General features: G+C 32.3%; 2 protein-coding genes across 2 annotated transcripts; one reads left to right on the forward strand and one right to left on the reverse strand.

The window, feature by feature from the left end:
• Positions 1-33: 33 nt before the first annotated feature.
• On the reverse strand, positions 34-19,310 carry LOC126817681 (tripartite motif-containing protein 5). Its single transcript, XM_050544790.2, has 14 exons — positions 19,193-19,310; positions 18,134-18,332; positions 17,494-17,559; positions 16,502-16,570; positions 15,972-16,015; positions 15,177-15,273; positions 14,344-14,440; positions 14,088-14,198; positions 13,795-13,890; positions 13,449-13,578; positions 12,755-12,890; positions 6,392-6,427; positions 5,749-5,791; positions 34-3,759 (listed from the first exon to the last, which is right to left on the reverse strand). Exons 1-14 carry the CDS (start codon positions 19,211-19,213, stop codon positions 3,714-3,716), a joined length of 1,191 nt encoding a protein of 396 aa, XP_050400747.2. The 5' UTR covers positions 19,214-19,310; the 3' UTR covers positions 34-3,713.
• On the forward strand, positions 19,132-26,627 carry LOC126817684 (sorting nexin-24). Its single transcript, XM_050544793.2, has 7 exons — positions 19,132-19,149; positions 19,344-19,526; positions 21,274-21,357; positions 22,249-22,353; positions 22,500-22,576; positions 23,357-23,448; positions 26,298-26,627. The coding sequence occupies exons 2-7, from the start codon at positions 19,350-19,352 to the stop codon at positions 26,372-26,374; spliced, it is 612 nt and encodes a 203-aa protein (XP_050400750.1). The 5' UTR covers positions 19,132-19,149; positions 19,344-19,349; the 3' UTR covers positions 26,375-26,627.

The following is a 26,627-nucleotide window of genomic DNA, read 5'->3' on the forward strand; positions in this document are numbered from 1 at the left end:
AGGATTTAACCTGTGTTAAATTATATAATCTTTTTTAATAAATTATTTTTCCCTAATTAAAATCATGCATAATATTTATATATATATATATATGTGGATATGTAATAGTAAATATCTAGTCATTAATAAATAATAACTACATTGGAATTTAATGAAGTAAAATAATGCAGATATTCAAAGTGTTGGAATTTTGTTAAAGAAAGGTTGCCAGACAATGACACATAAGTGCACAGCTGCTAAGTTGTCTGACAGTCCACAAAGGCTGCAACATATATTTATTCTTTTGTAGGTGATATGAACATTCACAAGACAAAAACTGATCAAGAGTAATAACCTGTGAAGTAATTACTTGAAATATTAAAATTCGATTGGATCACATTAATTTACAAAATCAACTCTTGTGCACAAATTTCAAATCAATAGGGTGGTAATGTTAGCCTCTCGAGTGTCCACAAGACTTTTCATATTGATCAAGGGTGAAAACGGATACAAGTAATTATTGGAAACTGTTGAAAATCAATGGGATTCTAATTTCTTGTCTGGTGAACATAGACAATGCGTAAAATTTAAAGTCAATCGGACCATATTACTGTAGTCTCAAATTAGTCTGCAATATCTCCCTACGTACAAGCGGACGCTAAGCCATATGAACGTACAAACGCAGCCTCAAGACTGTCTACAAGGATCAACGCACAGATATGGGAAACAACCATATACGACCATGTTACAATATGGATGTATTAATCTCTTGGAGAGATTAATTCCACAATCAAGTATTTAGAATCAAATATTTGTCAACAGTATAAAAAATTGAACATAAGCTCTCCCTGAATTTGGGTGTTAGAGAGATGGTAAATCCAAGATTAACCATATTGGCTTATTTTACATTCTTAAATAAGATTGTTCAACCCCTCGTTAAATATGCATCATGTAAGATTTAGTTAATAGTTCAACCAGCGGCTGCCCAGGCACGATACGGATAGAGAACAAGCAAAACAAAAAGCGATTTTTCGTACAATCAAGGGCCATAATTATTCAGGAAGTTACAATCCGATATGCGTGAATATCGACAGGAACCAAGATCTGTGGGTTATAAAGATATATTTCAAGTTCCATCAAAATCGGATCAAAATTGTGACTTCTTGAGGGTCCACAACCTTGATATACCATATTTACACTATTTGCGTATGTGGGGTGGCCGTTTTGTTCTGCAGTTTTGGTCCGATTTTCACGAAATTTGAACTCAGCCGCCATTAGGGTGTAACGGTGAAATATTCAATCCAATAAAAATTGTGACCTCTAGAGGGACCACAAGCTAAAACCGCGATTTTTCGTACAATCAAGGGCCATAATCCAGGAAGTTATGATCCGATATGCGCGAATATTGAAAGGAACCAAGATCGTTGGATTGTAAATAATATGTAGCTATTTCAAGTTTCAGCAAAATCGGATCAAAATTGTGGCCTATAGCCTAGAGGGTCCACAATCTTGATATACCACACATTTACACTATTTGCGTACGAGGGCGGCCATTTTGTCTGGCAATTTGGGTCCGATTTTCACGAAATTCGAACTCAGCCATCATTAGGGTGTAATAATGGTGATAATTTCAAACGTATTTTTAAATCGGATACAAATTTTTACCTCTTGAGTGACCACAAGCTAACTAAAAGCGTGATTTTTCGTACAATCATGGGATATAATTCAGGACGTTACAATCCGATATGCGCGAATTTTGACAGGAACCAAGATCTTTGGGTTATAAACAAGTATTTCAAGTTTTATTAAAATCGGATCAAAATTATGATCTCTAGAGGGTCCACAACCTTGATATACTATTTGAACATTCTACCTCAATTAGAAGGAGAGTTATTGTGTTTCAAAGCATCAACCAATCAGATTGCTTATCTCTGCTTACCATAAACAGACAATGTTTATCGCCGAACTCCATCAAGGCATGCACCTAATGAACGCCTACACCAAGTTTGAACATTCTACCTCAATTAGAAAGAGAGTTATTGTGTTCCAAAATCTCGACCTGTCAAATTGCTTAATGCCCTGCTTACCCTGAGCTGAAAATACTCATTATCGAACCTAGTCAAGGTATTGATGTGATAAAACTATACACCAAGTTTCATCACTCTCACTTTGACCTAAAGTTATCGCGTCCCAAAGCATGAACCAATCAAATTGCTTATCTCTGCTTATCCTAAGCAGAAAATTCTCATCCTCGAACTCCATCAAGGCATTCCCTTAACAAACAAACACCCATACCAAGTGTGAATATTCTACCTCAATTAGAAGGAGAGTTATTTTGTTTCAAAGGCTCGACCAGTCAAATTGCTTATTGCTCTGCTTACCCCCAGCAGGATATAATCATTATCGAACTTAGTCAAGGTATTGATGTGATAAAAGTATACATCAAGTCTCATCACTCTCACTTAATTAGAACTAAAGTTATCATGTGCCAAAGCATCAACAGATAGACAGACGAACCCATTTTAATAGTCCCCTGCTTTCTTTGAAAGGCGGTAGACAAAAAGTGAATATATGGAAAATCTTATTCAAATGCCTTTATTATGAGTGAAGTTATGACTGTTTGAAGTTAAAAGCATAAATTGATTATTATCCTAGCAACTGTACTTGACAATTGAGGCTAAGTTGAGATTATCGTTAAATTATCATATCTCACCCATTCGATGGTCTAAAGAGTTGATTATAGGTTTGTCATATAAATAAATGTCTAAATAATAGTTTATATAACATTTGAAGCCAAAATAAAGACCTGCAAAGGGAAGGTTTAGCTCTTGCATAACATCATAATGTTTCTGGAAAGAAGTAGCTAGGTGATGAGCCACAAATAACAACAGTGATTTTCTTTTATTCATATTTTAATGTTTTTTTTGTTAACAAACAAATAAATCCCAAAATAAATATTTAAAAACTCATTACTAACATATATTATATAATAAAAGTCAATATATTATTGGTAATATTTCTGGGAGCATAGTTCTGTTAAGCAATGCAGATAAAACAGTTTAAACAATTATAATGTGAAAAAAAGAAGATACTGTGGTCTTTTTCTTGTACATCATAACCATCTATATCTTAATTTCAAGTTACAAGATCTGAAACCTCTTTGATTTAGGTTAAAATAAAGTGTAGAACTGGGTTATATTGATTGGTGATGGTACAAAATACCTATCTACAATGCAACAGAAATTTCAGAATATTTTAAATGTAGACAGATACCAATCTCACAAAGCAAATCAACACATTAAACTAATTCTTTATCCAAGTTAAAGAGGTCAAGTCATTTTTATGTAAGTAAGATTGAATCTGGGTTGTAATTGTATAATTTTCACCAAGGAATCTTGTATGGCAACAAAAGAACTAAATCAAGCATCAATTTTATACTTTGAAGAATTTTTAGGGACTTAGTAAACAATTTCAAGAATTTAATTTCAGGAAAATGAGCACCACATTATAAGTTAAAAGTCTATAGGAAGCAGTACATAATATGTATAAATGTGTATATTCAAGGGTCAATATATTTTATTATTTCTGAAGAACTGGCCTTAGAAAGTTACAGTAAGATATCAACTCTCTAGTTTGACTGGATCCAAGATGAAAACATGTAAAATTTATAAGATCAAGTTGTAATTGAATCAGAAATTCTGTATTCAGTTTTGATGTTGATAAAAATTTATTCCTTATTCCATGAGACATTTCTTCTTCTTTGGACAATAACAGCAGGCCCTGAACAAAAAGATAAGTATATACACCCGTAAATGTAATGCAATTCAAAAGATACATTTAATTTATTTCATTTTCTTCATCTTTAAAAGCAAAGTCCTGTGTAAATGTACTATCTACATTTATAGAAAGTTTAAAGAACTTGTAGTTGTTGTTGTTGTTAGTTAGTTGTATTTTACGTCCGCTTCCACCGAGGTGATATCGCAGACAATAAAGAACTTGTATATTAGAGCTGTCATATATATTGTGTTCTAAATGTATCATATAAAGTCAAAGATATATTAGAGCATATGTGTATATTAGAGGTGTAAAGTTGATTGTGTATTATAGTATAGAGGTGTGTGGTAAAGAGTCTATGAATATTGCAGGTGTAAACTTCATTGCCTATTTATAGCATAGAGTCTATGTATATTTGAGGTGTAAAGTTTATTGCTTATTATTATAGTATAGAGAGCAGTGTGGTATAAAGTATTTTACACAGTCTATGTTTATTAGAGGTGTAAAATATATTATATTGTAGTGGAGAGTGGAATATAGTATACTGGGGAGTCAGTGGAGTCTGTGTATATTAGATATGTAACTAAATAGTATATTAAAGAGTCTATGTATATTACAGTTCAGGGCCGGCGGAAGCAATTCTTGATTGGGGGGGCTTCTATCCTTGGTTCTCATAGGCGTGGGTCCAGGGGCCGCAATAACCTGGAGAAAAAGAGTACTTGCGGCCAAATTATTGGGGAGGCTAAAACCCCCCCTAGCCTCCCCTCCACTTCGCCGGGCCTGCAGTTGTAAAGTATATATTGGAGAGTATGTATATTACAGGTGTAAAGTATATTGTGTATTATAGAATAGAAATGTGAGAATAAAGTTTATTTTATGATCAGTAGTGGAATACCGCGTTTTATCAGTGAAATAAAAGTGTTATTCCACTGGCTAGCAGTAGTCCATGTTGTTTTTACCTAAAATGATTGTAAAATCATAAAATAAATAGAACATTTGTCGTTTTGTCGTGAATAACATATTTTATTTCATCTCTAAGCAAGAAAACGTTTATATTTTCACTCATGCTACGCATTCGTGAAAATATAAGTTTTCTTGCTTCTCGATGAAATAAAATATGTTATTCACTCTAAAACGACAAATATCCTCTATATATTAGAGAGTATATGTATATTACAGGTGTAAAGTATATTGTGTATTATAGATTAGAGATTGAGATATAAAGTATATTGGAGAGTGTATGTGTATTATAAGCGTGAAGTATCGTGCATATTATAGTATAGAGAGCTGTGTGGTATAAAGTATATTGGACAGCGTATGTATATTCCCCAGACCCCCCCACCCACCCACCCCCGCCCGAAGCCTTACTAAACGAAATAAAAACAAAACCATCGTAAGACCAGATACTCTTTTTTTTCTAGCTTTCTCTTTACAGGCGCTGGATTCTTCCTTCATAGAACCAACAACAAAGGAATGAACAACAGAAATAATGACGAAATCAACCACCATACCGGACAACAAAACCAAATGGAAGGAAGAATGGTCCAGGCCTTACACTCACCAACAAGCCCCAAGGAAGAGTTGCACCGCCCTGCCATTCAACTGGACAAATCAACCAGACCAGACTCAATGACAGACCGTATGATACAGCATGCACGAGCTAACCATACAGCCATCCAACGCCCCCTGTATAGAGATGTAAGTATATTGGAGAGTATAGGTAAATTAGAGGTGTAAAGTATATTGTGTATTATTGTATAGAGATGTGTGGCATAAAGTATATTGGACAGTTTATATGTATATCAGAGGTGTAAGGTATATTGTGTATTACTGTATAGTTGTGTGTGGTATATTAGAGAGTCTATGTATATTAGAGGTGTATTATAGTATAGAAATTTGAGGTATAAAGTTTATTGTGTATTACACTAAAGTGGTGTATATAAAGTATATTGTGTTTTTGAGAGTATGTTATCTAACAAGCTCTATTCTACTTACCATGTTGGTTTATTTTGTAATACATGAACGGATGTAGCATGACCTGAAAACAATAAATTAATTATCAGGCAACATATTAGTAATTACAAATTCAAACTTGACGCAAGCTAGGCCATTTCAGGACTAACATATGGTTCAATTTTACTTCAATAATTTGCTTGCCGGTAGGAATCTTTAGCAGTGGGAGGAAACCATAGGACCCGGAGAAAACCCATGAGGTTGAACAGACAACCCTACTCCTTGTCATGTACAACCGGGGAATCCAAACCACACCAGTTGACTCAATCACAGACCTTATGATACAACTCACACACAGGGTAACCATTCGGCCACCCCCCTCCCCAGACCTAAAGGAGGAAAATAATTTTTTATTTGCTGTGATTTCAATTTGATTGTATGCAAATTTTAATGCCTATCTATCAAGTAGACATTTTAAGATTGATTACAATTGATAAACATTATAACTTCTCGTAGTCTTTGAGGAGCTCAACAGATACCTGTAAAAGGTGTTTTGCTTTAAGATATAATAATTAGGTACTTTGAATATAATTTTGTTGAAAGTGATAATACCTCTTTAAGTCAATATAAAAGACAGGACAAATAATACTATACTATAATGTAATTAATACTGAACTTGCCCTACCTTTGTGACAAAACTTTATACAAGATTTACAGATCCCTGAAAATAAAAAACCAAATTCAGCTCGTTGCGTGCATCCAATACTATCAGTTCAAAAAAGAGAAGAAAGCAAATGAGAATTCTAACATCGCATTTGACTTTTAGGAATACCAGCGGCTGCCAGGCAGGATACGCCCACATTTTCGAGAGATGGATAGAGAACAAGCTAAAAAGAAAGTGATTTTTCCTACAATCAAGGGCCATAATTCAGGAAATTACAATTCGATATGTGCAAATATCGAAAGGAACCGAGATCTTTGTGTTATAAACTTACATTTCAAGTTTCAACAAAATCAGATAAAAATTGTGACCTCTATAGGGTCCACAACCTTGATACACCATATTTTTACGCTATTTGAGAACGAAGGGTGGCCATTTTGTCTGTTACTTTTAGGCTGATTTTCACGAAATTCAAACTCAGCCGTCCTTAGGGTGTAACGGTGATATAATAATACAGTTTTTTAAATCGGATAAAACTTATGACCACTATAGGGTCCATAAGCTAAAAACGCGATTTTTCGTACAGTCAGGGGACATAATTCAGGAAGTTACGGTCCGATATGCGCGAATATCGAAAGGAACCGAAATCTTTGGGTTATAAACTAACATTTCAAGTTTCAACAAAATCGGATAAAAATTGTGACCTCTATAGGGTCCACAAGCTAAAAACGTGATTTTTCAGGGGCCATAATCCATGAAGTTTCCATCCAATACATGCCAATATCGAAAGCATCTGAGATATTTTGGGGATAAACCTATATTTCAAGTTTCGTCAAAATCGGATAAGAATTGTGACCTGTAGCGAGTCCACAAACAATTGTGGACGGACGGACGTCCAGACATACGGACAGGGGCGACGACAATAAACGCCCACATTTTCATAAATATACATTCATATAGACAGGGATTTTGTCAGGCTCCATTATAAGCCCATTAACTGCAAAGTAGTCCATACAAGCTCTAGCTTAAATCAATATCAACATGTTTTAAAACTAAAATACAATGAACAGATGTAAATAGAAAGGAAACTCTGCAAAATGCATTTGAAATTAATGATCTGAAAAATTTGAAATTCAGTAGGCTTTGTCTAAAACAAAAACCAAATGAACAGTTCCACTAAGCTTTATAAAATTCTATCAAGAACAAATTTCACCAATTGGGACATTGTGTAATTATATCTCTTCAAAATAAAGGAGTCACAGGGGTGGGACGATGTACCCAATACTACCCAATACCACCCCAATACCACTACAATATAACCACATACTACCTAATACTCCAACATAATGATGTAAACTGTGCATATCAATTGAATTTTTTTTTAAAAATAATTAGTTATAGCGCGGGAATTGTACTTTAAATGCGATTACCGATCTCTGGCTGTTCCATTTGCCTCCCTATATCAACCAAAACAAGTAAAAACTAACCCAATACTACCAAATTTTATCAATTAACAACCTAATATTTTCAAATAGCAGCACATTAGTATAATTACTGCAGCGAATATTCTATAATTTGCAGAAAAATGAAATGTTTGCGCAGTTATCTCCCTTTACAACCGATAAATTGCTATCCAGATTAATCATCTTCTTTTGTTTTGCAGTGGGTTTCCAAGAGGACGAAGTTAAAATAAGAAAAACAAGTATTTTGTTGTGTATATTTTAATCATTATATATAGTTAACTACTGTATTATTATATAAGATGGCCGTCAGTCTATAAATAACTATTTCAACCCCTCCATGGGTATCGTCAGGCGGTACCCATGTTTGCGTGGTTCGGAACCATCTCCAAACAAGTGCGATATCTCAACTCTACTGAAAGAGATTCGCACCCTATCAGCAGCGTTGAGACTGCATTGAAGAGACAATCCCCATCGCCCGTACATTTTACTGCATTGACATTGGTTTCTTTTGTATACTGCCTCAATAATTTGTCAGCTACTTCGTCAACAGGAATTCTGTTGGTACTATTGTAGGGGATAAATCGACACGCCTCTCTTTGTGAATTAGCATCTCTCTTTCTGCGACACTTCTCAGTTTGTCAACACTGTGATTTGCGGCCTGAAAATAAAATACAAAGCCTTACTTTCACTAATCTGCTTAAACACTTACAGCTCTGTCGGTTTCTTTGATGATCAAGCACAACAAAACTTGATTAGCCAATCAACAATCTTATTTCCATAATCCTTATAAGACATATAGAGGTAGATTTCACAAATAAATTTTTTTTTTTTTTTTTTTTTTTTTTTTAAATCTTTATTTCAAATAATCAATAACAGCATAGTACATAGTTGACATATTACAATCACAGTGTGTAGCATCATACAGATAGCGTTGGTTTAATGTTGAAGGCTATACTATATTACATTGAGTAGAACAAATATATTCACAAAGAAAATAAAATCTAATAAAAAAACGAAACAAAAAAAAAAAAAAAATACAGAGATAGCTACAGGTATTAAGGGGTTGGAATACTAGGAATGGAATACCAGAGGTATGCATAATATTCATATGGTATAATCCCATTTATTTACTAAGGTTTCGTTTAATTAATTTTCTATCTGTTGTTTACCTTTTAGGTAGTTTCGATAATTAATAATTGTCGGTCTGATATTTTCTATTTTCGATTTGTAGAGGTAGTATTTTGTTAAAAATATTAAATGATTTACAAATAAGAATTCACGATATGATTTAAAAACTGTTTCTTTCAGAAAACCGAAATGAATGTTCGTATGTTGTAATTGTAATGAAATGTTATTAGTTGAGAAGATTTCATGTAAATCATTCCATATTACCTGGGCGTAATTGCAGTATATAAAAAGGTGTTCCGGGGTTTCTATATTTGAATAACAAAAATCGCACAATGAAGACTCCTTTAATTGGACTTGAAATAAACGGTCGTTTGTATATATAATTTTATGGAGGTATTTAAATTGAAAATTTTGTAATCTAGTATCAGTGCTCGTTTTATAGACCAAATTGAATATACATGAGGTTTCACGTTCTTCAAGTATAAAACTATTCTCTTCTTCCCATTTACTTATTGCTAATGGTTTACTGTATTTAGAATCTACTTGTATTGAATAAATGTCTTTTGCTTTAATCTTATCTAGTGATTTTTTATATATATTTATACAGTTGTTATTAATAATATCAAACACGCTTTGTTTTCTTACTATAGGCGTAGGTTCGTAGTCGATTGTATCCAAAAACTCTTTAACTGCTAAGCAAACGCTTTTCATTCTTAATATTTTATTATTATTCATTATCCTATTGATTAAAAATTCTTCTCTACAGTCAATCAAAAATAAAATATTATCATTCATCAATTCTTTATCTATTAAAGGTTTTTTCTTAATCTTTATATGCTTATTGTTCCAGATGATTTGATTTTGAGGGCTTATTAACATATCGATTTTTGAGGTATAGATATGGAACCAATTATTGAAAAGTTCGTGATAGAAGGGAGATAATTTTAAAAAAGATGTTGCATAATTACATGCCGGTAATATTTGTCCGTCATACTCGTTCAATATATAAGAGTACGGAATTTTCCATGATTGAACATCGTGTGATAGTATCTTTTTTATCCAGAATACGCTACGGCATATCATCATTTCTTTTAAGTCAATCATATTTAGCCCCCCTTTATTTATATCTTGATTTATAACTGTTCTCTTTAGTTTATCAGGCCCGTTCCATATGTAGTTATAAAATAATTTATTAATGCCTTTAATTACATTTTCAGGTATAGTTTTAACTGATGCAGGGTATAATATTTTAGATACGCAGAATGTTTTTATTATATGGATTTTCCCTATTAAACTTAAGTTTCGTCTTTTCCAGGTATTCAAAGTATCTTCAATTTGGTCTATACAATTTTCAAAATTCATTTTTTCCGAAGTTTTTTCGTCTAGTGAATAGGTAATGCCTAATATTTTTATATAGTTCTCACGGTAAATAAGGCCTAAACCTTTAATATTATCAGGTAGTTGTGCGTTGCTTGATAACGATATCTGTATGTGTATCGAAACGTAGCATGTTAATAAATTCAGAAGTAGTATATCCATATAAGTGTTTTTAATTTTAATCTTATTTCCGTTGATTAAGTGATAAGTCAGGTGGAATGTATTTACGAGTAGAGCATTACACATTTGTAATAAACATGTGCAATTTCGTTAATGTTTAATTTATAAATAACCATCATCCATTACGTAAATATGCAATAACGTAATAGTTGACATGAAAAAATAAATATAAACATATGCGAATCAAAATAATAACAAGCGCTTACCCTTCACACGACACAAACTAGGTCATTTCGGGACTGACCTGGTGGTTCAATTTTATTTCAATAATTCGCTGGCGCGTAGGGGTCTTTAGCAGTGGGAGGAACCGGAGCACTCGGAGAAAATCCACGATTTTGGACAAAATAAATATAAATATTTTATGCAATTTTTTAAATTGAATAAGATACATGACAAAAACCAAACAAACCTTTCCCAGTCGTGTTATTCCCAGGAGATAATCAAACTTGTCACCAGAACTTCTGCATATTTCACAAATATGTTTCTGGGCTGGCAGAAAGGGCTTTTACTTCTACATCAGTAAGGCCTTCACAATCTATGTGGTACCATTTCAAACACGTGTCACAAAATATAATTCCATTTTTACACTTCACAGCGCATTTACCACAATGCCGTTGGACATGTTTTTGTTGTTGACCACGGGCCATAGTGATATCGACTAATATTCGATAAAATTATGACTACGCTTACACAGAGTGTGAGGTTAGACAAGAGTGAAGAAATGTGCTTTTGGAACTTCTATTGGATGCCAGAGATGTGTGAATATATACTGACTTTGAGTTAAATCGTATATCCGGAAACATGCCGATTATAGAGTTGACACTAGATGATTAATACAATCAAAGCTGTATTTAGTAAGTAAGCCAACTTTTACAAAATGACAATTAACTGGTGGACGTTATCTATATGTTTAACATTGATAACACTGCATATAGACGGATTGATAATCATAGCCGGCGTATTTGTAATAAACAACAACAACAATATACATGAAGGGTCTATATACAACAGAAAGAGGCTAAAACCAATATTGACAAAAGAATATCTTCAAGTGTATTATTTGGTAGCAGTTTCATCGAGAGATAATATAAATAAACCAGAACGTGATTACCCAATCAACAATCTTAACCCGTTGATTAATTGTTAAGTCAGGTGGAATGTATATACGAGTAGAGCATTACACATTTGCAATAAACATGTGCAATTTCGTTCATTTTAAAATGAAAGTAATTATGCAATGACTTAATAGTTGACATGAAAAAATATAAACATATGCATTTTTTTTTATTAAAGGACGTGCCTCCTGACGATACCCATGGAGGGGTTGAAATTGTTATTTATAGACCGCTGGCCATCTTATATAATAATACAGTATATAATTATATATAATAGATTAAAATATACACAATATAATACTTGGTTTTCTTATTTTAGTTTCGTCGACTTGGAAACCAACTGCAACGCAAAAGAAGATGATTAATCTGAATAATCTAAAATCTCTTTATCGGTTGTAAAGGGAGATAACTGCGCAAACATTTAATTTTTCTGCAAATTATAGAATATTCGTTGCAGTAATTATACTAATATGCTGCTATTTGACAATATTAGGTTGTTAATTGATAATATTGGGTAGTATGTGGTAGTATTGGGTTAGTTTTTGCTTGTTTTGGTTGATATAGGGAGGCAAATGGAACAGCCAGAGATCGGTAATCGCATTTAAAGTACAATTCCCGAGCTATAACTAATTATTTTTGAATAAATTCAATTGATATGCACATTTTACATCATTATGTTGTAATATTGGGTAGTATGTGGTGATATTGAGGTTGTATTAGGGTGGTATTGGGTAGTATTGGGTAGTATTGGGTAAATCGTCCCGCCGGAGTCACAGTGACTCTGAATTAGGTGTTGGCTCACTAATCAAGTAGTCCTGTCTTCAATCCAGAATTAGAAAGTTCCTCAGGATTTGTCAGTGTTGCAGGTTGGAGGGCCTGGCAAGGAACAATTCCCAATAGAAACCAATGTAAAACTTAAGTTAGAATTAATCCATTTGATTAATTTATGGACCAAAATGCTTTTATAATAAGTTTATAGTCTTAAACCCTATATATATATATTTTTATTCTGGCATGTTGAGGCTTTAATATTGGCAATTTATCATGGACAGGAACTCTATTAATGTTGCAAAAGTTAACAAATTTGATAGTTTTTGTGCAATAAAATAATGTAAAATTCTTACAATTAAATCCACAATCTTGACATTTATAATAATCAACTGTATTAGATGAACCAGGTTGATGTTTGTGAATATAGCAAACAGGATAATCACTGTCTAGTTTCATACAATTATATAATACTATCTCTGAACCTGGTTTCTGTAACAAAATGTTTGAATAATTAGAAAAAAACAATTCTAAATTCGTCAAGCTGGTAAAAGCATTTCAGTTATTATTATTCAAAAGACTGTGAGATAAATTAATAATTCATGTACTCCTAAATATATGAATGCTTGAATAAAACAAGATAGATAACTGACTGGGGACATAAATATATTTTCATTAAATACATTAGAGTTACTCAAATTTATAACTCACACTATAGGCCTTAAATACAATAAATAGAACACACAGGCAAAAATGGTGCTGAGGTCATGAAAGTTTTTCTCAAATTTACAACTACCTAAATAAATGGAATAAGTTTTGGGGAACTGGGTTGATGAACATGGTGTGTGCTTACCCGATATCACTTTCTTAAGATGTTCACACAGCTAACAAATGTTTATCATACTTATGTTTAAAAGCACAAATCAAGAAACTGATTTTTAACATAAATATTTGGATTTGTTACTTCTAGCATTTTACTTCTAACTATAGAACATTCATTAATTTTGTAATGATAATATAATGTTGTGGTGTATTTGGTATTTAACTGACCATTTGACATGTTAATACAGGTCTATCTGTCCAACTTGTTATAGATACACCTGTTATTTCTTTACCACATTTCATCTCTTCTATAATTTTCTTATACTCAACACTTCCTAACGATCTTTTAGCTAGAGGACTGTAAATAAAAAATTTAAAAGAATATTAATAGTTTGTTAAATTTAATCTAGCTAATTCAATTTGCTAGTTTAAATTCATTTATGCAAATATATCAATTTTAAAAAGATCGGTTGATATATGTAGTCTGTAAAGGTCATTTTTATTTTTCAAAATAGAACATGTGAAAAGTGATTTAAAAAGAGAACAAGTGAATGTAAAACATCTGTCAACTAACCTGAATATATAAACAGGTTCATCTGTCCATTCGGTAATCTCATCATGGTGACGTTCTAATAAGATTTTCTTAATTACACCTTGAACCTCATTTAATCTAAAATTCCAATAAACTAAATAAACAACCTCTCATATCGAAATATTAGATCCTCAGATTCCATGTTTATTCTAATATCATCTGGTAATAAATTTCTAACGAATTTTAATAAATTAAACTCCTTAAATTATTTCACAAATATATTTTTGGGGGTGTGTTTATGTAGGGGTGGTGATTACATAAAGTACTATTCTTACCTTGAATCAGGTTTTAATATAACATCAGGTAAGCGTAAATCTTTATCTATTATATATATAGATACAGATATAGGTAATATATGTAGATTAGGAATATGTTCTGTTAAATACCTGTAATGAATAATATAATATATATGTACTTTCACTTCAGTATGTCATCTTGGTAACAAAATGGCCTGTAAAATTGACTAATCTTGGGAAGGGATCAAAACAAATTTTAACTTATGTTGCTCAAATTGATACAAATGTCACCTACCTATCATATGCTTCTGCAACTAATTTTTGACAGTTTTCAAATTCTTTTTGTAACTCCACAACATTTTTCTCCAACTTGGCAATTATTTCCTTCAAGTCTACAACACAGAAATGAAATGGGGTTTAATGTCCTACTGTTCTACTCCGACTGAGCTAAGAAAGATGGGCATACACCATACTGTGTGTTATGAAGGAAATTTTACTTTGACAGCAGTACTATGGCCTACTCTTATATATCAAATTGCAACTGTCAAGGTTTCTTTAATGTGCCCACCAATGTGTACACAGGACCTCTGTTTTAAATCCCATCTGAATGACTATATGTTGTCCCTTGCCAGGGCCTTCGTCCTGCATCATTGATAAAATGGAACCATTCTGGAAATCCTGATAAATTTTCTCGGCCAACAAAGGGGTCGAACATGGGACCTCTGAGTAAGTGAGCCAACATTTTACTCACTAAGCAACTGTAGCTCCCTACAACATAGAGATCAAGTGATAACAAAACCATCAACCTAAACAAGTGCGATTTAATTATAATCTAAGCACATAGACATCAAATGATTAAAAGAATCAACTAAAACAAGTGTAATTTAATTATAATTCAAACATATACAAATGAAATGAAATATAACTGTCAAGGGTATTTTTACGTGCACACGATTGGTGGACTCATGGTTTTGTCCCATCCGAACAACTATACCCCTTTCCAGACCAGACCATCAGACCTGGGATCAAACCCAGGACCTCCAGGTTAGTGAACCATCATATTACTCACTGAACCACTGTATGTTAATTAATTACAGCTGATCTAAGAACTGAAACATTTCACCTCACCTGATTGACAAGCATGTTTAGACATTAATTCGTCTTTGGATGTTCTAATTTTTGCTTCATACGATTTCTTCTTCAAATCAAACTCTGTTTTTAAAGACTGACAATAAATACCGAAATACAGTTAAATGTCACAGCTATATGCAATCTGATTAAAATACAGATCTATATTACGTTTCGTTTTTTTTTTATACTTTCAATGGCCTACACTACATGAAGATCTGACCGTTTGTAGCGATAGGTCGCGTCAGAGGTCATACGAGTGACTTTTGACCCTATGATGTCAGACATTTGAATAACCAATCAGCATTGATGTTACTAGTGGATTACCCACAGTTCCATGCAAAACATGCCAAATCTTGCCTTAACAGACCGTTTCATTGACTAATAGCTCACATCATTCAGAACAGGTCAATGATAACAACTTTTCCAGATCTAGTGAAGTAAAGACAAGTAAAACTAAATTTTGAACTATAAAAACGAAACGAAATAATAGGATCTGTGTTTTAATCAGATTGAGCTATATACAGCATTTATACGACAAATACAAGTTTTAGAAAGTATGCGTTTAGTGTCTATGATAGAGTTCAGAAGGTATATTAAATAATACAAGATGGTTTAAAAGTTTAGATATAAATATCACCAGTTACAAAATATTATGTGAAATATTACCACAGAATTATAAAGACCCCCCATTTAACAATAAGACCAAAACATCCAAGGAACAAATGGAAATGTAGTAAAGTTATCCTACTACCTAAATAATGTGAAATTCTTTAACATACAACCAAATCTTACCTGAAAATAGCTACCATGTTCTATTAAACTCTTTTGTAAATGTTCTGTACAATTTAAAAAAAAAAAACATTCAAAAAATTAAAATTCTGGTTTATTTACGATAACTTCATCTTAATAAATATTAATTGTAACAATATGATGGTTTATGAATGGCTACTCACTAAGGTAAACAAGTTGCTGATATGTGAGATTAAAATAGTATAGATTTATGATAATCATTATAGGTGGTTGAGTGGTCTAATGCATGTGTTTTAGATCATAAGATTTCTAATTAAGTTAAGTGGCATGGTTTTTATCCCAAGCTTGTTAATGATAAAGAGTATGGTGACCTGCCCAACCTCGTGGATTTCTTCTGGTGCTCTGGTTTCCTCTGCCGGCTAGACACCTACGCACAAGCGAATTATTGAGATAAAATTAGTCCCTGAATGACCTAGTTTGTTTTGAGTGGACGTCAAACCCCATTTCTCTCTCACTCTAATATGTATGTATGTATAACTAAACAAAAGATGATTGTAATGTCGTTGACTTACTTTTTAAAACATTTTCAATACATGAACTATCTGTAATTGGATTACTTCCATCACATGCCTCATTATTACCTAAAATAATCAAAGGAATGTATAGGGATAAATTAAAAATAACTAGAAAAATCACCTATTCCCTTCATTTGCAGTATTAAATAAAGTAATACCTGGTTGTTATATATATATGCCCTTTGTTTGTTCCTCAATGTTAGATTTGGATCAAAAATAAAACTGTCAATCTTACTAGATTTTATCTGTTAATGTTCTGCTTACCTTGAAACAAAAGTTTAATATTACACAGTTTGCCCATCACTAATTCAAAAGTATCGAGCAATCAAACTGATTATCTATGCTTACTCTAAGCCATCAAAATCAGTCAGGTTTTGAAGTACCTGGTTGTGAAATTATACACTAAATTTCATCACACTCCATCAGTCAGAATTAAAGTTATCTTGTCCCAAAGCATCGACCAATGACATTGTTTAGCTCTGCTTAGCTTTAGCGAGAAATGCTCAATATCAAACTTAGTCAAGTTATTGATGAGATGAAACTATACACCAAGTTTCATCACTTAATTAGAACCAAAGTTATCGTGACTCAAAGCACCAAGCAATCAAATTGCTTATCTGTGCTTAACCTAAGCAGAAAATGCTCATCTTCAAACTCCATCAAGGTATTCACCTAATGAACACCTACACCAAGTTTGAACATTCTAGCTCAATTAGAAGGAAGTTATTATGTCCCAAAATGTGTGACGGACAGACAGACAGACCCATTTTAACACATCAGATGAACCCAATTCATTACTTTAAGCCAGAATCTAATCATACTTAATAAACAAGTCAACTCCTGCTTAATCTTTTGATACAAAAGTGTAATCATACAGAACTTCTCTCATCACTTATTGAAATATCATATCAGATCAGCCCAATGCCGCTCCAATGTATTTTGAACTACCGCTACATCAAACAAGTTTAGCACCTTTAAATTTCACTTACTTGCTGAAGAACAAACCTTCTGAAAATATGCTTCCTGTAGTCTTGCTTTTTCTTTTACAATACACTCTACAAAATATATATATATATATATATTCATATAACAAGAAAGATCATGGTACAATATTACAAATTTTTCAGAAAATCAAAACTTCAATTTCCAATCATATTTGAAGTTTAGCTATCTAGTTCTTCCTAGGACTAAAATTTATTATACAAAATATGTACCCATAATAAGACAATAACTTAAACTATTTGAGTTATTGAAATTTGCTGAAAATCAGTAGAATTTGTCTAATAGTACCAGAAGTGAACATGAAAACCATGTATAAATTTCAAGTCAATTGGATGATTACTTTAGCCCGTAGTACGTCCATCAGATTCTTTTCGATGGGCGGACAGGGATGTCAACAATTAAAATGAATATTTTGGAAGCGGAAATCAATAGGGCTTTTACGTTGTTCGTACACATAAAAACTATGTATAAGTTTCAAGTCAATCAAATGATAACTTTATTTCATCCTCGTGAGCGTCCACAAGCAAATGTGAACAACGGATGGACAGATAAACGGGAATATGGTCGTATAGTAATGGACATTTTGGAGGTGTTTGTGATATCCTCACTTTAATATATAAATCCTACCAATAAGACTGTCATACTGTCGATCACTGTACAGATGTTTGCTGTTTAGTGTTGAATTACAACATGGACACTTGGAATTCCTGTCTACCCATTCTTTAATGCATTTTTCACAAAACCTATGACAGCATGAGGTGGTTATAGTTTTTGTCATAACATTTAAACATATTGTACAGTTTATATAATCTTCTAATACCTCAACCTAAAATAATAATAATAATAATTACTCAAGGATACATTTTTAATTTTTATTACCAGTACAGCAGTAGCCATATCTAGACCGTACATAAAAACTTGATAAATCAAATAAGTCTAAATCATAATCTGATCTAAAATCCCCCACTAGTATTATGACAATTTTACATCTATAGATAAGGCAATATTGAAATACAACAGGTTTTCACTGTAGGACACATTGAACCAAAAAATTAATATTTTGTAAATGTAATCGACTAAGTGGATCGCTTGTCATATATGAAATAACTTTTTATCGCGCATCCCATTTCATACTTTATCAATATAAATCCCTTTACATGTATAATCTTTTAAAAAGATAGAGAACCTTACAGAGACAATAAGAAAATAAACTTTAATGTATATCTATCTTTATTTTATGATCAGTAGTGGAATACCGTGTTTTATCAGTGAAATAAAAGTGTTATTCCACTGGCTAGCAGTAGTCCATGTTGTTTTTACCTAAAATGATTGTAAAATCATAAAATAAATAGAACATTTGTCGTTTTGTCGTGAATAACATATTTTATTTCATCTCTAAGCAAGAAAACGTTTATATTTTCACTCATGCTACGCATTCGTGAAAATATAAGTTTTCTTGCTTCTCGATGAAATAAAATATGTTATTCACTCTAAAATGACAAATATCCTCTATACTCTATATATTACTCGTAGCCTATTTATTATTTATTTTCTTGTTGATATAGGCAATAGCCTATAGCCTTATGAAATGATATTTTTTTATCATTTCCTCGTTTTTCTTTCTACCCAGTCTCTGAAACAATGTAGGTTTCCTTTAGATGGTATTACCATGTTGCTATAATTTACCTGTAAAACATTAGATGCCATATTTACCGGTCAACACATAAACAATCGAAAACTTTTAATAACAAAATAATTTTTGTTCTGAAAATAAATGTTTATTAGTACTTCTAAAAATAGAAACATGTCATAATCAGAGAGTTAATTCCCTTTTTAGCTGTGAATGTCCAGGAAGGAGGTGCGTAAACAACAAAACAAACTTTTGCATAGGATTAGGACTGATCTTCTGATACTAGCAAGCACCACAGACTTCAAGAATTGGATTAACAGACCAATAATGCTCATCAAAGCCTTCATACCGGGCTTTAGAAAAGTGAAGGAATCAGATCATGCATTCACCGTAAGTATATTTTGTAAGAACATTCAAAATGTCTCATCATATATATCATGAAATGAATGAAGGGCAAGACGATTTGTAAATTCATAAAATTGTATCAAACCATGCACTCTATTATATTACCGGGGGTATATTAATTATAAGACTAAAGTCCATGCCAAAACTAAAACGTCCATTATACAGTACAAATAAGGAAGCCTATTCATCGTTTTCCGATAATTACTACCAGAGGTATGGCCCTTGATCACTTCAAAAAATCTTGTGAACGCTCTAGAGGCCAAAGTTAATATCCGATTGACTTTAAATTTATATACAGTGTTTAATTTCATGAGACGAAGAAGTTTATTCATTTTCAGCGATTTACGATAATTACTGCCAGAGTTATGGCCCTTGATCACTTTGAAAAATTTTGTGGACACTCTAGAGGCTAAAGTTAATATCTGATTGACTTTAAATTTATACACAGTGTTTAAGGGCATGAGACAAAGAAGTCTATATTATTTTCAACGATTTTTGATAATTACTGCTAGAGTTATTTCCCTTGATCACCTCAAAAAATCTTGTGGATGCTCTAGAGGCTAAAGTTAATATCCGATTTATACACAGTGTTTGAGGTCATTAGACGAAGGTCGAAGAATCCTATTGAATTTCAACGATTTCCGATAATTACTGACGTTCTAGAGGCTAAAGTTCCGATTGACTTCAGTTTAAGATCTTGAGACGAACAAGTATATTGATTTTCAATGAATTTTTATAAAAGACTAAATCCATGATATTAAAAGTTTTGTATACTAAACGTTAGCATGGGGCAGAACTTTATAAAAACCAAACAAATTCTAATGGTTTTCTGATAATTACTTCATGAGTTGTTACTCTTAATCAGATTTTAGTGTATTATAAATGTTTCATTACCGAAAAAAGTAAAAATATATGCGACAACACTTGTTGACTGCCCGGACAATTAAGCTGCTGTGGGCGTATGTTTCGTTGCCTGGACCTATCTTTGCAACTTTGAGTGAAGATAGTTGAATTAATTTTAATCAGATTGGTGTGAATATGCTGTAAAGTGGATATATAGTAACCATTGGCTACACATACCGAAAAGTTTTCTCGTCCATCTTATGTACCTTTTAAGGGGCATGACTATTTGTATTATAAGCAATAAATCACCAAATCCCACTTACGTGTGAGAGAGGATATATAGTGGATATATAGTAACCATTGGCTATACATACCGAAAAGTTTTCTCGTACATCTTATGTACCTTTTAAGGGGCATGACTATTTGTATTATAAGCAATAAATCACCAAATCCCACTTACGTGTGAGAGAGAGAGAGAAATGGGGTTTAACATCCACTCGACACAAGCTAGGTCATTTTGGGAGTAACATGGTTCAATTTTATTTCAATAATTCGTGTGCGCGTAGGCGTCTTTAGCAGTGGGAGGATACCTGAGGACCCGGAGAAAACCCACGAGGTTGGACAGGCGGCAATTTGCCCAAATATATAATGTATAATCAGTGCCTAGTTATTGTGATATCACGCTGAATATTACTGTGAAAGATGGGATTTAGCACATTGGCCACAGTTTGGATTTCAGAAATATTCTAAGGCAATTATATATTCAGGTTGCTACTGAATGATGAGTGTATGGTCAAATCTTTTGCTATTATGTTTTTTTTTGTGTTTGTTTGTTTAATGTTTTGATGCATTGAATTTGAAAACAGAACACTTTTCCTTCTATTTTCAGGTGTTTACAGTAGAAGTTTGGAATTCTGGGCAAAAAAATATACTAGAGAAAAGATATTCAGAATTTGAAGAACTTCATAAGCAGGTAAATTAGTTATAGAACCTTGATTCTGTTCATGTGCTATTACTAAACTCCAATGAAACATCTGAAAGTAAAAGTGGGTGTAATTTGTTACTTTTACAAAGTCTTAGTTGGATGTTTAACCAAGTATCTCTCTCTTCAAGATTAATTAAAAATTATTAATTGGGTAAGTGCAAGAGGACCGTATAATACACAAAACAAAAGCGGTAAGACAAACCTGCAGACAAGACAAACTACACAGAAATTGCAAGAAATAAACAACAAATATCAAATCAAGTGAATGGATCTTAGGGCCAGTTGTAAGCGTCCACTGTGTTGTACAGTCCCCACTTTGAATATAAGACTTGATCTCGCTTTACAAGAAAGGAGTAATAGAAACAAAGCGACCGGTCTTGACTGTAAGAAGACATAATTATTTATTGCTTACTCTTTAAAGAACCCTTGTTACGTTTCTCATTTGTATACACAGGTGATAATTCTATGGAATACAATAACTATTCCTCATTCATAAACCCATTGTAAATCTGCACGACTAAAGTTTTTTATATGCCCACATTTTCAATACTGATGATTGAGTTTCGTAAAAATCGGACGGAAACTGTCCAACTACCAAGGTTGTGGACCCTCTAGAGGTCACATTTTTTCCCGATTTTGATGAAACTTAAAATATAGGTTTATATCCCAAAGATCTTGATTCTTAATCTATTTATATTGACACTTCTTGGACATCCTAGATTATGGCCCCTGATTATACGAAAAATCGTTGTTTTAGCTTGTTCTCTGGGTGCATTTTGCATGAAAACCAGTTGTTATATTTTGTACTGGCACTGGCAGTATCTGTAATATAAAAAGTGCATAATTTTGGTGGTATTTTTTTATTTTGTTTTATTCTAGCTGAAAAAAATTGTAGTTACCCCAGATTTTCCACCAAAGAAAGTTATGAAATGGAATGCTAAGGTTTTGGAACAGAGGAGATTAGCATTGCAAACTTATTTACAGGTAATATAAGTACGGTATATTGTATAAATGTAGATTGATTTCTGTGTTTTGTAATGTAGGGGGTTTGTTATAGTACCTGATTATATATATAAAGGAACTTTTAGATTTGAAATTGAACAATAACCATATTTATATTTATTTTTCAGTCTTTTCTTGATAGAGATTCAATACCTAAGTCACTATTAAGATTTTTAGAAGTAAATATCTACACAGGTAGTATGGAGTAAGTATGTAAAAATTACCTATTGAAAACATTCTCACTAAAGTTCTTATTTGGCCCACTACTCAAAATTCTAATATATCATATCCTTGAGTAATTGTCAGATTAAACCTTTAGTAGAACTATAATTAAGCTTCTAACTGTCAGACTAAACATTTAGTAGAACAATAACTAAGGATCTAAAATTATACCAGCCTTTCGCAACTACACAGTTATCAACAGTTATGACCCTTGATCAATTTGAATAATCTCTGGACAATCTAGACTCTAGAGGCTAAATGTATACACAGTGTTTGTGTGTGTAAGACAAGAAAGAAGCCTAATGATTTTCAGCATTTCCAATAATTGCTAAAGACTGAAGTCATCATCTGATTGTAATGTTTATGTTCATGAAAAGAAAAGTCTTTTGATTTTCAACAATTTCCAATAACTGCTTATTGGGTTGTTACTCTTGACCAGTTTTGAGTGTTTTCTTTTAATGCCCCCCATTACCTACAAAAGTATAAATCGTTTGCAACCATTCCGGACTATTCAGACAACTTAGAAGCTGTGGGTAATGCCAAATCTATAGAAACATTTGATTTTTCTACTTTATAACTATGCTTCAACATACTGACCTTAAATATAAAAACTGTGTTGGTTGATTGATAAAGCCTTCAGTAGAAAAGACAGAAACCTATGTGTCTTTCCATACATTTTAATATTTATATTCTTTGAGATTATGAAATTTTAACAATTTGTCAAACATAGGCGTAAAATTTGTATATGTTTTATTCATTTCAGATCTTTAGATAGATTAATTGATAATAATACTGAAACTCATCAACCTTTAATTTCCTTCTCATTTGATGCTTTCCTAAATGAAAATTCTAAAAGTAAGTAAAACTGTATGCTGTTTACAATGTTAGTTTACTGTAAAGCAATGTGTTACATGTAATATGTCATTAAATTCAATAAACATTTCTATTCTGTAACATTACAAAATTTGTATGGGTAGTTCCATATAATTTATAAGTATGTAACAATATCAAAAACATAAAGAGTTATTCCTCTTTGTGCTGAAAACATTGTTTACATGATAGATGATCTCTATTTATCGTCAAATTTGATGTGAAGCATTGGGATCAGAGCGGATGAACCCTGTTGGTTTTCAGCACCAGAGATATATTATTTGTCTGAAAAAGCTTGTGAAAACAATGGAGATCATATATTGTGAAAGGTATAAAGGATTCATATCAAATTTGGTCAGCATCCAAGTTTTCTTTCGGATAACCTGCTGTCTATGCCTATCTTTTTGAAGAAAAAATTGTATGTAAAGACAAACATGAGTCAGCACAGTCATCAATTTCTTATTTAGCATGAGCACCCAGGGTCCGTGTTCAAAGATTTTCTTAAAGTTAAGTTAAAATACTTAATTTTTCCACTTAACTAAGTGTGTTACCTTAAATCGGTATTCAAAGGCTGTATTTTACATGCCTTGGCTATGTGAAAAACTTAATTGAACACTTAAATTATGGAATACCCACAATGGCCAAAAAGCATGAATTTCTAACTTGTAAAATACCCTCCACTGCTAAAAATCATGAATTTCTAACTTCACGTACAAGTTATGTCCCCTTAAGAGCACCACTATACCCATACTAAACTTAAACTGTCTACAGTTAGCTCCACTTGAGAACAGACACTAAGCTAGTTGACTGACATTTCAATTGCAAAATCAACGATTTTAGTCAAACACTTTTAAGTATACCAGTACTTTGATAATTTTGAGAAATATTTATTCCTCTTCAATTTATTATCATTGAAAAGCATTTAGTCTTTGTGTGTATGGCAGATATGAAACGGAATAGAACCACATTACAAAACAGTATACTAATTTTTGGATATGGTGTCCATTTAGGACAAAGATAGTTGTCTGTGTGCAGAATGCACTATACTCTATTAAAATCTTAGTTGTCATTACTAGGAAAATGTTTGTCAAAATACTATATTGTACCCTAATAAACACAACATAAATTAAAATGCAATAGCTAACACAAGAAATACATTGTAAATCATTGGTTCCACGCAGCGGTCAGCAATCATCATCATATATACCGTTCTGTATTTTTAAATTTAAGTACAAACCAAGACAAGAACATTTTGCAATTAGTACTACTGCCAATCAAAAGCAAACTTCAAATAAATAGGAATGATTTTTAAAAAATCAATCATGCCTTGCTTCTCACAGTAGTATAAATGCTTGTCAAAATTTACAATGGAATGTCATCACAATGTCAAATTTTACAAATGAATTTAACGCATCAAACATTGCTAGATGACAGTCATGGAAAACATGAATAAGCAATACGAGCATGATAAAAATGATTGGGGAAAAATATATCCTGGAGGCCTGCTGCGCCCGGCGTCATTGTCTTTGTTTCAATTTCAACCCCTGTGTAACCTTTAAATTGCCATTACGGGACTACTATTACATGTGCATTTTGTACTTCGGTTAAAAGAAGTCATTGTAATCTCACTTAACTTTAAAGTTACAATTTCATATTTTCTAAGAAAGTCAAAACATGATTATTTCTATGTCTTTTGCTCAATAGATTGTCAACTCACTATTATATGATCATAGGTGTCATTCTCACACTTAAAACTCATTTACACCGGAAATAATAACACAATTACCTCCCTTGTTTTCTATTCTCCACCATGAAGTAGTTTTCTTTAAATGTTGGAATTTGAAGATGAAAATGATATTTTTGCCAATTGCTCAACTGGCAATAGTGAATTATAGAATTAATAGGATTATTCTTTAACAAGGTAGATAACATCTATTTTAAGGCTTTATTTTAATAAATTTTAAAAATATAACTTAAAAATATGAAATTGCAACTTTAAGGTACCTGCAATAGGTCACTTAAAGTTAAGCAGATTTTTCTCACTTACACAGGCCTTTGAATACCACTGGAAGACGAAACATGTATAGTTAAGGTTACTTAACTTTAAACGGAAGTTTGATGCTTAACATTACCTTTGAAAACCACTTACCCTTAACCCACAGGAAGTTACGCATATTTAAGTGAAATCTAGTAGTTAAGGGACTAACTTAAAGTAGCTAAGTCTCTAACTCAATATCATCCAAAATCTTTGACATTGAAAACACGAATTATTTGTCAATTTAAATCAACATTGATGTTGTGATCTTACCGGGAAAAGATGGGCTTCTGATATCCAATATTTAAGACAAAATAAACATTTTACGATTGGTACATGAATCGTGTACCATAATGCGTTTCAGGCCCATTCTAACAAGGGACTCGAAGAACGAGGCTAGACATTCAACAAGTCATGTCAAACGGTGACGGCATATTCATATCGGGAGAGTATGTGCAATAAATACTATGTAGACTAGAATAACCAGACGCTAGTAATTTTCATTCAATTGAGACTTTAGACATATTTCGCTGAACGTAACTGATTTGAAATTAGAGTAAAAATGGAAACGATTGAATGTAAACCAGTTTATATATATATTCCTATTACATTATTATATGCGTTACGACCCATTTGTATCAATTTTTAGGTCCAAAATGTTAGCGATTTAGCTCCTTTAAAACTTAAAATTTCCTTTGAATACGGACCCAGATCTTACCAATTCACTGCAAACATTCACTGGTCACCATAAAACTAACTTGCCACCTAATAGCTATATCATCAATTTTTGTATTTTCAGGTACATTACCAGATATAGTTGTAGAAGGTGTTACAATGGGTCTTTATGCACCTTTAGAAAACTTCTTACCTGGATGATATTGGATGTGACCAATTGATTTATTTGTAAACTTTATGTGACGATTGGTTGTTGATATGATATATTTATCATCTACCTCTCTGTCATAAACATAGACTATTTTAAATATACCAATGATGTAAATGGTCCAATATACATAACTGTTTATAGTCATTTAATCAAATATAACGGACCTGTATCTGATTATTGTTATGTCTATTTAATTATGTTGTTTACAGAGTATTTGTGCAATAAAAAGAGTGAATATGATTA

This window comes from Patella vulgata, chromosome 4 (genome assembly GCF_932274485.2).
Source record: "Patella vulgata chromosome 4, xgPatVulg1.2, whole genome shotgun sequence".
Taxonomy (NCBI): Eukaryota; Metazoa; Mollusca; class Gastropoda; family Patellidae; genus Patella; species Patella vulgata.

Bases quoted from the DNA above. Each gene is read 5' to 3' on its own strand.
- LOC126817684 (XM_050544793.2), top strand. From the start codon at position 19,350: ATGTCCAGGAAGGAGGTGCGTAAACAACAAAACAAACTTTTGCATAGG. The intron at 19,527-21,273 runs GTAAGTATATTT...TTCTATTTTCAG, and splicing joins AATCAGATCATGCATTCACC to GTGTTTACAGTAGAAGTTTG. The intron at 23,449-26,297 runs GTAAGTAAAACT...TTGTATTTTCAG, and splicing joins CCTAAATGAAAATTCTAAAA to GTACATTACCAGATATAGTT.
- LOC126817681 (XM_050544790.2), bottom strand. From the start codon at position 19,213: ATGGCATCTAATGTTTTACAG. The intron at 17,560-18,133 runs GTAGGATTTATA...TATATTTTGTAG, and splicing joins ACAGTATGACAGTCTTATTG to AGTGTATTGTAAAAGAAAAA. The intron at 6,428-12,754 runs GTAAGAATTTTA...TTTTATTTTCAG, and splicing joins TCAAGATTGTGGATTTAATT to GGATCTGTAAATCTTGTATA.